The sequence below is a fragment of the Phaeoacremonium minimum genome (assembly GCF_000392275.1).
Source record: "Phaeoacremonium minimum UCRPA7 unplaced genomic scaffold PA7_03_scaffold_288, whole genome shotgun sequence".
NCBI lineage: Eukaryota > Fungi > Ascomycota > Sordariomycetes > Togniniales > Togniniaceae > Phaeoacremonium > Phaeoacremonium minimum.
Window position 1 is genome coordinate 222,633 of NW_006921193.1, and position 13,433 is coordinate 236,065.

The following is a 13,433-nucleotide window of genomic DNA, read 5'->3' on the forward strand; positions in this document are numbered from 1 at the left end:
GGTTCTACGGCTTTTTTAAAGGCGCCATGTCAGACGTTCTGCTTCGCACCGCGTTTGCCTCGCACGGTCCGATCAATGATCATGTCCCACCGAACGTCATCGTCACCAAGAATCTGATCGTCATCTTTCAGGCGTTATGCCTTCTTCAGGATGTGTGGCCCCCGCCCCGCCGGCAGCATCTAGGAAGCAGAAGCAAGCGGCATTTCACGAGTTGGAGAAGATGGTGGACTGTCTCTTTGATCCGACAATGGGAAACGGCGGGTCTCTCGCTCTGGGGATTGTCCGCATGTACGCCAAGGCTCGCAAGAACGAGTGCGATTTCCAGGTGAGTTGCGGTATTCTGGCATACTCGACAGATCCTCTCGTCGCCTTGCTACAGGAGCTCGTCGACGAATGGATTCGCTTCGAGGGTACAGGTGTCCCGCATCACCCCCTGAGCCCTGTCAATACCGTAGATTCTCGTGAGCTCTTGGCTGTTCGGCATAGCCAGTGGGAGTCTTTTATGTGCAACTCGCTCAAGCGTAGGATGCTGTTCTCCACGATGTGGTTTTGGGTCCCGGAGGACAATCGATGTAGGTCTCTTCCTCTCTCTCGGTTACTCTTCGTCGTGAATCGAAATGGCTAACGATGCTTCTACAGGTACTACTCTGGCGGTCGAAATGGCTAAGCGGGCACCTCGATGCATGCGCGGTGTCAAGAAGCCCCGCAGAAGAAGCAAGCGCAAATCAAAGCAGACGATGGAGAACGGCGTCAAGAAGTTTGGTGGTCTGTTGAATGATGTTTTCAACATAGATGATGCGGTCAAGGGCATTCTGGCTCTGGCAATTTGTGCGGAGTCGTAAGGGGAGAAGAAGGTTGACGCATTTGTATATCAATTATACATGGGGATGAACCAGTTGGAGGCTCTATAATGCCCCGTGATCTTAATATCAAGCAGGAATAGATGAGTCCGTCGACGTGGAATCTGCCGCCTATCTTGCAAGCCTTGTTGCTCTTGAGATCTGTGCATCTGGATGACAGAAAGAACAATCCCACAAACTTTTACACGCTATGCATGACATTCAGGAGGTGATTCAAGTTGTAGAATCCGAGGCCCTGTGCTCCATCCAGTGAGTGATACTGAAGTTCCTCTTCGGTACCGGCCATCAAGGACTGCGTGACTCCAGCTTGAGGTAGATTTACGTCACTGGCACTTGAATCAATGAACTCCTTAGACTCTGAGTAGGGATACTGCTGGAATCCTCAGGCAGACACAGACACCGTGATATCAGAAAATCAGGCAGCGACGGATATTTACCACGCCCCTCGTCCAATCACAAGTCATTATACCTCGGGGCAACTGGCAAGGCCTAATAAGGGAAATAGACGGCACCTTTTTTCAACAAAAATAACAGCCTGGTCAAGTGGTGTGGGTTGAGCGAGTGAAGCCCAGAGTACTCGGGTTCGAACCCCATACCGGACAGGGTTTCCGATGGATGCTGCTGCGAGAAAAGCCCAGAGTACTGGTCCAGCGCTGAAATCCGGATTACTCACAGTCTGTTATTTTTTGCCCCTTTTCCTACCATGCTCCCCCTTTTTAGTGATGTTTTTCCCCCGTGACATACACATCATTATGAACTTCGTGTTTGTCATGGATTGCACTTTGCACTCGAAATGGTCGGTATTACTGCTTATTTGTATACTCTTCCACCATGATCAGTTTCAGAGCAACGACGGGAGGTTGCCTCATACCACATGATCCTCAATGTGGTACTTTACTATCGTCTGCTATTGAACTCCAGAAGCACAGTTATGGGAAATAACCTGACACACTAAGTGTATCATTGGAGATATTGATCGATGAGGCCTTGAATGTGGGATCTTCGACAAGCGAACTGGCAATGCTATCGGTAGGATTGGCACTCTGCCATTCATCAGTAACGAATAGATGAAATCGGGATATATTGATCTCGAGAATTCTTGGAGATACACGGACACAAAGGTCTAATATTGTCCATTCTTGATAAACAAGAGGTGAATTTCGAGGTCTAGAAATCTAATTGACTGGCGGACGACAACTGACTCTGGCCCAGCAACATCAGTCTTTTAGGCGAGGTGTAATTTACTAGCATGGTACGGCTGTATTGATACATCAACGTCATGGCTGTTGTTCGGCAAAATACATGTCTTGCAACATATGCAGCAATTGTCGTCTGGAGGTCTACGAAGGAGGAAGCGCGAGGAAATCAAATTATTTGATTGGCCAATAATGTTTGCGACGCTCGGACTGGATAGGGATAGACCCAAATCCTAGGCGCAGTCAGTAGGATTCGGCGGGGCACAATTGTCGTCTTACCATTTCGTCAAGAACCTTTGTCCCCAGAAGGAATGAATGTAATCAATCGCAGCTTTCTAGCTCTATTTTCAAGCCGACAGCCAGTCTACTGCAGCGCCTATTGCATCGCCGTGTGGCCGTGAGCGATCTCTACCTGACATGGCTCCCAAGCTTCAGGGGCCGATATCCCTGGACAAGTTAGAGGACATTTTCTCGAATGGAGGCGAGCAGCTTCGTCCCATTCTGACCAACTTGAACGATGACAACGCCTGGCTCCTATCTTGTCCTCGTCCAGCAGCGGAGAGGGCTGCAACAGGCAGAATCTACTACCACATCGCTTTAGACCCATGGCTAACGAAAGAGGGCGCTAACCTCGGATTCTCATGGATTCTGGGCATGAAAAGGACCTCTGAAGCCAGTGCACCGGATGCTGCTGCCCTTGGTGCTCTTGTGGATCGAATCGAGGCTATCGCTTCCATGAGGGAGTCAAGCAATGGCGCCGTCCAACCAAGCGGCCACCTTCCGGTCGATGCCATCTTCATTTCCAATGAAAGTGGCGATCACTGTCATTTCGAGACCCTCTCAAGCTTCCCTTCTGAGGTGCCGGTCTTTGCTGCTCCAAAGGCGGCTCAGAAGATTGCTGGCTGGAAGCTTTTCAACACTCTCATCCAAACAAAGTCCTTCAATCCAGCAACAGAATCGTGGCAGGTGGCGCATCCTGGCTCTCCGTTGCCAGAATGGATCACTCCCATCGATATTGTCGGACATACAGCAGCGCACTTTGGCTTGGCAATCATCATATCTTCTCAGCCGCCTGATCACGGCTCAGGGTTACACGAACTAATTGCTCTGGTGCCTCACGGCCTTCTGCCGACCGAACCCCATTTGCAGAACCTCACTGTTACTGCGTCACCGCCGATCAAGACCCTTGCTCTCATGCACCCGCTGAAGGAGTCCTGGACGCTTGGTGTACAGATTTACCTGGGTGTCAGCAACGCACTTGCGATTATCCGGCAGTCGCAAGCGACTTATTACGTGAAAACAGCAGACCTTGTATTAGATTATACAGGTTTTCTTTCATACGCACTAAGCGAGAAGCCTTGGACGCTACAGTCCGGCCTTGAAGAGGAGAGAAAGGTGGGAGGAGAAGGGAAACCAAGCGAGCTGGCCTGTCACGAGGTTGCGAATGGGAAGTGTCTGGTTCTTGTATGAGAATAGCAAGCTGGTACGGCACAATGCAGGGTGATGGGCACTGCCACCACAGCCTTGCTATCATACCGTGGCACCTTATGATATCGCTAATGTGCGTGCAGTAGCGCTGGAACTGCATCCACATCTCCTTAGACATTCAAGTTCAGTAGATTCTATCTCTTAATTCATAATTGAGAGGCGTATTGAAGGATCAAGCATACAAGCAACATCTGAGATTGTCGCCAGTCGAGGTGATCCAGGCTAGGCTGCTGCAAACCTCTGACGCAAGGCTCTCGTAAAACCCCGCTCGTGTACTGCATCGACGGCCGAAGTATCAGATTCCTAACGCTTCCATCGACATCAACGGCACAATTCTCATGTCCTTCAGCTCAGTGGTTTGAAAGACGATTTGCTTTCACGTAATAGTAGTTTCGACGGTGTCTCACAGGTAAACACGAGACTTTTGAACGTTGAGACTCTGGAACTCCAGCAGTTTACTGGAGATGATGTCCCGCCATACACGATCCTGTCTCATACTTGGGGTAAAGAGGAGGTGACATACCAAGATCTGACTCGCGGCGACTATCAGCATATGGAAGGTTACCAAAAACTTGCAGGTTGTTGCAGACTGTCTCGCCAAGATGGCTACCAGTATACATGGATAGACACTTGTTGTATCGACAAGTCATCGAGTGCCGAGCTCTCCGAGGCCATCAACTCGATGTTTCGCTGGTACCAGAGATCGGCAATCTGTTATGCGTACTTAAGTGACGTTGCTCTTGGCAAGAGTACGATTGGCAGTAGCAAGTGGATGAGAAGGGGCTGGACCTTGCAAGAGCTGCTGGCACCAAACACTGTTGTCTTTTTGGCCAGCACTTGGGATCAAGTCGGCTCGAAAACAGATCCTGACGTAGCATGGCAGATTGCATCGGAATCGAGCATCGATATTGAACTTCTCTTAGCGAGACGAGATATCTCACTTGGCATCACAGAACGTCTTCGCCGTTACAGTATCGCTCAAAAGCTGTCGTGGGCAGCACGGAGGGAAACTACTCGAAAAGAAGATCATGCATACTGTTTACTCGGTATATTCGAGGTCAACATGCCGCTGCTCTATGGAGAGGGTGACAAGGCATTTCTTCGACTTCAACAGGAGATCATGAAAGAGTCAAACGACAGCTCCATATTTACCTGGCAATACACCGACGAAGAGTCCCGAAAGCTATATTCAGGCCTCCTGGCCAATTCAATTTCTTGTTTCCAAAAATTTGACGTAACAGCTTACCCGTTCCCGAAGATCAAGATTGACTCACGCACCCCTTCAACCATTGTATACGAAACGCTCAAAAATACTATTCGACTCAGAGCCTCAATGCTCGGAACTCCTAGGCAGCTTGTCAGCCGACGCAAGTTCTACAACGATAGTATTTTGTGCAGAATGAACTCGTGGAGTGTTCCTCAAGGGCAATCTCGCGATTTCACGCTGTCGCAATTCTACGTACGCCACCAGCCGGCAAACGATCCGGGCTTTAGGGAGCGATTCCATGACCTAGAAATCGTCATGCTAGATTGTCGAGACGCTCTGGGGCGGGTGGGATTCTTAGCCCGGCGTACTGAAGATGGTGAGCTAGAACGCTGTCACATGCTGGCTTTGATGTATCTTCATGACGACCATTCAAGTTTGCCCGTAGCTTCTTGGCATCACTTCCTGACCTACCGACATGACGACAGTTCTACTACATTGTCTCGTCCAGGCTTCTGGAGAGTGATATCTTCCTTAGATATCTTCGGCTATGATACAGAGGTATCTAGTCAGTTGAAGCAGGAAGGTGCACTGAACAGAAAGTCCTGGATAATAATCAACCAGATTTCGGGTTGGCACTACCTTTCCTTCCGACATAAAACTCCTGAAAATTGGCCTACCATTATCTTTGTCTTCCAAACGAAGCCAAGCAATCAATACCCAGGAGTGGCTTGTTTCAACTGCGTTGTGTCAGAGGATATCAACAGCCCTGAAGATGCCCTTTTAATAAAGGAAGGGAGGATCCTTCTCGGTCAATACAACCAGTACACTATCTTCACAGGAGAATTAAGGAAAGAAGTGAATTCGGAGACAATATTGGTCATCAAAGTCCGGCAAGCGCTGTCGGGAATGACTGAAATATCATTACACCTTGAGCATTGCGATAATGCTTACCATCCTCTGATACCACTGGCGAAAGCTTTCAAGGAACTTTAGCACCGTGGATTGAGCTGCCAGTATTCGCCGAGATATAGTATTCTAGAGCAAAAAGCCGAAGTTAGTGCAACTGTATGGCGTGTGCTTCTCTGCGCCTTGTGAGCCAATTTCCACTTAATCACGACAAGTTCCTCAGTGACCTCACAATTCTCTTCAGATGTATTAGGTAATGTAGGCTACCACTGCTGAGTCAATGCATTTTGTACCTAGACCGTGGCTTATCATTTACAGAGACAGTCTCCCTTTTCATCAATCGTAAGGCTCCTGCATGGCCTACATGGGAGCTTCGCTGCCAGCGACCATTGTATCTGTTCTTGACCCTGTTCCAGAAAGTTTGACTAGAACGGCCGTATAAGTAATCATCCATGTTCGTTATTGAGTTCGTCCACGGCTCTTGAGTCGAGCCGAGCAAGAATATTGAGAAGTCTTGCAAGATAAGCCTTAGCACGGTTCTTGATCATATCATCTTCGGTGTTTTGGCTTAATTTGAGTAATGCGCTTCCAATTTGGCGGATCTTCTCAACCTGCGATGCATGATCCGTCAGCTTTGCTACACTATGAACATAGGATATCTCATATCAACTCACCAGCGGCTCTCCATTGACTTGCAAATATTCAAGAGGAATTGTATCTACCGTGTCCAGGCAGTCTCTCGCGATCTCAGCCGTCCTCATTGCTAACATGATCGGTTCGTCACTCAAGCCCATGACGGCTACTAAGCCATATTCTGCACATCTCTGGAGGAGAACCATGCGCAGACAATGGAATGTCACTACGACATCGACTTTCTGTCGCCAGAAGGCGCCGCGTTGATGGGCTGCTGCCACTGCGTCGAGATGCTCTCCGTCCATCACAGCACTGTCTGGCGACTGCACCCATGGGGGCAAGTCGTCGAGAATTCCGGCAAAAGACACGTATGAGCGCATGAGATCTGTGGGTGTGAGATCGCCATGGTTGAGCTGCTGCTGGCGGCGATGAGCCAGCTCTTTCACGCCCACAATGAGATCTGCCGCAGCAGACCATAGGCGGCGCAGAAGATCTGCGCTAACAAGCAGACGATACTCAAATGGGGGAGCATTGTGAGCTAACGTGGTATCGAGCAGCGAGATATGGTCCGCGCCGAAAAAAGGTATGTTAGGGAGAGGGTCAAAGAGAGCTTCGCGCAATAGTATAGGCCGATTGTTTAGAATAGCGGCTGATCTGTTGGAAACATGAAGCGTCCAAAATGTGTAGCGTAAGAGTTGGACCTCAATTGGATCCGAGCTGCGTGCATGAGAGCTCTCGCGGTGCAAAGTGAGCTCGTTTGACAAGAGAATAGCTTGTCCAAGACAGTGCCATGAAGGTCCGGTCCGCCCACACTTGTGCAGAACAGCCGAGTGCATGAGTCGAATGGCAATGGAAGAAGAATTGGGATGCTCCACATCGTAATCATCGAACAGCTTCAGACATGTTCGTGAAGCCTGGTAGAAGGGATCACAAATGATATTCCTGATAGGCAATAGTGTCTCCGGCATGAGCATAGCAACATCAGCGCAAAGGCCTGTCAGGAGAGTAAAAGCTCTCAATGTTGCAATATGCGCTTTGGGGTTGTCATCTGCTAGTATAGGACTATACTGGAAGGTGTTCCGGGGGCTGGCCACTGAGACTGGAACAGAAAAGAATCGAGCGGCATTGCTGCGTAGCGTGGGCTCGTGACATATGGGTGCAATTGGAAAAATGAACTGGATGAAAAGGGTGATGCAGCTTTCGACTATTTGCTGAAGCGATTGACTAGGTATTGCCGTCGACAATATAGCTACCAATTTGCTATGAATGCCGGCTGCACTGTCTCGTGCATCTGGAACGCTCGTGTTCGGCCATGTTCCGACACCGAAATGCTGCTCAGGCCGTGACCGGGTGGTAGATAGTTCACTCCCATGGCCGGAGAAGCACGGAGAAATTGCCTGCTGGGCAACGTCTGCGAGTCGGGTCCAGTTCTGGTCTTCCGATCCCGACTCGAGAATGAGTCCGGAGCCCGGACTCGGGGCACTCAGACTCCCGGGGGAGGAAGTATCCGGCCGGGGTTCACTGGGCTTGACCTTGATAGAAGTGGCCTTGGGCGGCCCACGCTTCTTCTGTGGTATAAAATATGAACACTTGAGCTCGGCTACTCGACAGCTGGAGCATTCCGTGGGGGAGAAGTCACACTGTAATTGGCATGTAAGCCTGCTCCGTCATCTCGAATACCACTGCACATACCTTGACCTTTCGACGCCTGCAGTTGTCACAGGCTCGCTTTGCCATTGCAAACCGTCAGCGCTGTCTGGAGCACGCATGGTCCAGCAGCGTGGTTCCATATGGTGGTGGAGCAGAATCGTGCTTCGATGACACGGGGGTTTGGCCGCGGTAAAATTTGAAAAGGTGAAGATGGCTACCATTCCGCCTTTAAGAAGGCGGGGGATGGGGAACTACCTAGACTCGCTGTAACCTCCACTGGAAAGCGAAAAGCCCGCCATCTCCGGGTTCCGCATCCCCACCTAACCATCTAACCATCCATCTATCTGACTTCAACAAAGATATACAAACCACACAGATCCAAATACATGAAGCTTTGTAATAGATTTTGAAGTATATACAGCGTTATTGCTGGAGAAGTTCCCTCTAGGAATGCTTACTATCAGGCGATTGAGTGACAAGATACCTCTGGGTGACCCTACCAAAGTATCTTCTCAAAGAAGAGCCACGACTATTAGGGGCTTGTCTAGGACGCATTCGCTCCCTCCAGTACCCCAATTTCTAGATTGTGTTTTCACTAGACAAAAGAAATAGTCTAAATGCAAGTATAGATAGAGTATTTCCTCGATCAGGAGATATTTACCGCTTACCAGACCATTCAGTTCTTGTCGTATGAAATGCGCATCTTCTTTGCGCTCCCCTCCCTTGGTCCCCGCAGCCCTGTTCCCCAGGACAATTTGTATGTTGTGGGGGGAGTGTCTGGTGATGTTAGTGGCGCACAATGGCCGAGATCAAGCAGGGGTTTCGCCGCGGAGAACCCAATAATGCCATTGGCTGGCTCCACATTGCACGACTCGTGTAAGCCATCTCAAAGTCGGTGCTTCGGATCATGCCGATTTCCTTCAACTCTAGCACGTGGCCGACGTGGATGACCCATCAATACGCAGCTATGGCATAATTTCTACAGAATAGCTTGGTAAGAATACAACTCTGTCTGTAAATGGTCACAGGGATCTTAACTCCCCTTGCGTGACGCTCTCCAGATACTCAGCAAGGAATGAATGCAAATTTCGTGGTAAAATGTAGCAGTTGAGGCACTAGGCAGTGGATGATATAGACAACGCTGGAGAAGATCTATCTAGGTTCTAAATATGTATGTGGTCTCAAAGTACACACTGATCTCAATAACTCCAGTGCTCCAAACGTTGATTTCCCTGCCACCATCGTGTGGCACACCGCCCACAAGAACCTTTGACCTTTTGTCCCAAATATCTTGAGGTATGATCACTTTACCGTCCAAACCTCTGGGAGCTTGACACCAAAGCTTCCAGCCTGTCTCAAATAACTCCCAGCGAACCACAATTGCTTCTCCTACTGGTGTTGGGACTCTGCCCTGTGCCCATCGGAGATCTGCTATTTGCAAGCGTGGACTGACAACAAATTGCTTGAAGCCGGCCGTGACTGGCTCGACGCCAAGGACATACCGTGATAGCAGGAATGTTGGGCCAACGCTGAAGAGCTGTGCATACGAACAGAAGTCGCCCTTGAAGGGTGCTCCATCGTCACCACGCAGGAACTCCCATGTCGTGCCAGTGAAATGCGGACTCGAGACATCGGCCATGGGCGCCCAGACGCTGCGCAACACATGCTCAGCCTCAGCGTGGTTCCCGGTGTGGATAGCTGCTTGCGCATGGAACGCGGACATAATGGGCGAGATGACGGGAGGCACTTTAGGCGTGTCGGCGGTGAAGGATAGCGGAGCACCGTTGTGGCTACCTTGGCGAAGCGTGGTGAATTTTTCTAGAATGCTTGCGTGTCGGTCGTGTGGGATGAGGTCCTGAAGTACCAGCCATGCGTGCGCTTCTTGTTGAAACCCGGAAGTCCTAGAATCAGTGATATTGTAATGGCCAGTTGTATCATTGTAGCAGATCTTGTCAATTGCCTGAGCCGCGGTGTTTGCTAACGAAAGATAGCGATCCCTTGCCTCAGTGTCTACAATGGCTTCAGAAAGCGCCATTTCGGCACATGCGCGGAGAGTTGCGATGAAAAGCGCGTTGCGCTTTGTCGAGATGCCCTCTTGAATACCGTTGTAATAGTCATAATCTCCCGCTACAACGAAATCAGCGAATTCCTTGTAAAGATGGCCGGGCACGCCTTACCATTCATGCCTTGCAATTGAAGCAGGCCATCTGCTGTAAGATTCTCCGCCAAGAATGATATACATCCTTTAATGCGTTGCCAACAGATAAGGAGTAAGGAATCATCTGCAGTGTGCATCCAGAAATCATAAATGACCAGGATGAGATACATGGAGTAGTTTGCCGTCATCACGGCGAACATGCCATCTTTTCCGTCTCTGCATGGATCACGGCCGGGAGGGCAGCCTCCTGGTAAGAGCAGTGATGGCTCTTTGTTCCTTGTCATAGACGCAACTATATTTCCTCGTATATACTCAATCCCGGCCGTCGAGTAGTATAAGGAGCGTCCACCGATGATAATATCAGCAGTCCAGGGATATCTATCCCGTTTAGCACCGTCAGAAATCCACGGAAACTGGTTCCAGGCAATGCCGAAATCGGAGAGAACAGCAGCGTTGTTAAGTCCGGATTCGTAAAGAACATTGCCGTCGACTAAAGATGTAACTGAAAGGTCTTTGAAGCGACATAGCTGATCTTGCCCTGCCCCTATACCAACTGAGCCTTTCGGGGAGAATGGGAAGTCATCGCCATTTGCTTGCAACAAAGCTGCCAACCCGCCTAATTCCGGTCAGCACTGTTCACAACGTATCTCACAGACATAGATGACTTACTAGCTTTGATTCCACCTTGCTTGAAGGTTGCTACCTCAATGCCGTTAATGCTGATTTGAATGGGTTGTTCGCCATTGCAGACAGTCTTCACGTCGAACCACTGGCCAAGTACAAGACCGCTCTTGGTTACATCTACGCTCGTGATGAACTTGGGCTCTAGAGTTATTTGTGGCTTGTTGTAATAACCAAACCATTGCTCCAATTTTGTATCATTCTCATTAATAATCAATTGGAAAAGCATACTCGGCATTCCTGGTGTAACTCTCACTGTCCACGCCAGGCCTCCTTCGAGAACCATACCACTGAACTGCACCTCGTAGTCTGTCCACTCGGAACCCCAGCCATAGGCGTTACAGCGTTGGGAATCAATCAAGGCGCCCATGTCTTCCGATACTTGCCATGGCGGCGGTACCGTTCTTGCCGGGATACAATTCAGCTGCAGTGTCCGCGCACCATAGCCCCAGATCTCAGAGAGGTAACTGTCTGAGCATTGAAAATAGCCAGGTAGTTGGTCCACGGGGATGTTGGAGGTCGTGGGAATGAAGCCTGCAAGAGAGACCTTCACAGTACAAGGTGCTGGAGAAACAAGGGATAGGCGGAGCCATCTTTGGCTGCCCTGGACATATTTCGCCTCGTAGAAGCCGGTGCCGCGCAGTCGAAATCTCGTCCGACGGCATGTGTCCGCGCCAGCTGAGAAAGGGTATGGCCCGTCGCCATCCGTACGAAGGATACCATTGTAGCCCTCTGATACTGCGAAGTCGACGACAGCTCTTTTCGGTGATGCATCCGAGCTTTCAATTTCATGTATGCGGATAACAGGGATGCCGGCAACGGCTACACCATAGTCCAGGATGATGGATGGTTCTGGGTCGTCTAGAGATTGCCTGGACAGAGCTGCGAAGCTGTCGACATCAGGTGACAGCAAAGCCTCGGGATTATCGATATGACCGGTTACGGTGTGCACGCTTTTAGGAATGAGATGCTGCGCCCATTCATCTCGTACATAGGCATAGTTGGGTGACACTGGTTTAGGTAGTGGGGGAAGGGAAAACTCCAACTGAGGGAAGGTCATTGTGCCAGAATTCCTATGAGAACAACGGCTGCACATTTGGCTATACAATTGATCAATTGGAGTTTCGGAATAGAAAACACAGCAATTGGAGTTAGTCTTCCTATGTAACTTTGGATATCAAAGAGCTTACATTGCAGAAACCGTCTCAAAGGAGCAAGCCATTGAGAGAGTCTTGCCTCAAGATTAATTGCCGCGGCCAAACTCCCTATCCACATTGCCGAAAATGTGGTCATTCGCAAGGCCAGTGAAATAGAGCGCACTAGCTCCGGGATGAGGGCGCAGCGTTGCCGGTCTGGGGATAGATACTTTTTAGTGAATCATGGGCGCGCCACTTCGTCCCGCACTGAGGGGATTGGGGTTTCGGGGTAGACTTACCACCTGCCGTGGGATATAATTCTCATTCTTTTTCCTTGCGTTGTGCCTAAGATTTCCAGATCTGGCTATCAATCATGCCTCAGCTGTCGCTGTTGGATCGCATTGCAGTCCTAGTCTAGTAATTCCCCAGTCCCGCCTTCGATTTGCGTCGTGCATCACGCAATGCACTCCACAACCCCAAATAGTAGGTCCTGATCGATTGTGGGGTGGCTGCTTGACTGGCCGGCATGTGCTTGCTTGACCAACTTCAATATTCTATTTAGAGGCAATAACACGACAAGCATATCGATATTTATATCTGCTCAACAATATCTCATGAACACGTACTCCGAGGACCTGCCGCTGTACACGTCATCTCCTCTCTAGAGATAATTAGTTCATCATAATTCAATATGTCGAACCCGGATACGCCAGGGCCAGCCCCTGCCCCTGGCCACAAACTTCAGGGAGCAATCACTACAGATGCTGAGCACCTTGAAGAGTCCCGCATTGCTGGGACGCCGACCGATAACAAGATAACTTTCACAGAAGTATGGCACAACAAGAGAGTTTTGGCTTGGTGTAAGTCTTCCCTCGTTGTTCCAGCTACTTCTCCATACAAGCAACTAATTGTTCCATCTTCTGCACAGGCCTTTTCATATTTCTTCTTCCTGTCAACTTCGGCTATGAAAATAGCACCCTCGGGAATCTACTCGCGGTTACGCCATTCCTCGAGCGCTTTGGTAAAGTGAGCGGCGGGGAGCTGGTCATTCTAGCAAAAGACCAACAAATCCTGAATGCTGCCACCACTGTTGGGCTTTTCGTCTCTGCCTTCGCCACTGGCTTCATCTCCGACTTCCTTGGCCGCAAGAAGACGATCATCTTTGGTTGCGTCCTATGCATCGCTGGGATTTTGACACAGTACTTCAGCCATAACATCCCGCAGCTATTTGGAGGAAAGTTACTTGGAACCTTTGGATTTGGCCTTGGACATTCGCTTGGCCCCGTTTTTGTTGCTGAGTTGGCACCTCCCAAAATGAGAGGAATCTGTCTTTCGCTTGTGGTACGTAAACTTAAACCGCATCAGTCAAAGCACAGGGCACCCAAAAACGGAGATGGCTAACAAAGATATTTGAAGAACACCATGATAGTCATCGGGCAGTGGCTTAACTCCCTTGCCGTATTGGCTTCTGATAATCGACACAATGACTACGCATGGAGAATTCCTATCATCACTCAG

General features: G+C 49.6%; 1 protein-coding gene across 1 annotated transcript; it reads left to right on the plus strand.

The window, feature by feature from the left end:
- Positions 1-247: 247 nt before the first annotated feature.
- On the plus strand, positions 248-842 carry UCRPA7_3530 (hypothetical protein; the record flags this gene model as incomplete). The annotated part of the gene is made up of 2 exons (XM_007916141.1): positions 248-572; positions 640-842. The coding sequence occupies 2 exons, from the start codon at positions 248-250 to the stop codon at positions 840-842; spliced, it is 528 nt and encodes a 175-aa protein (XP_007914332.1).
- Between the last annotated feature and the right edge of the window lie 12,591 nt (positions 843-13,433).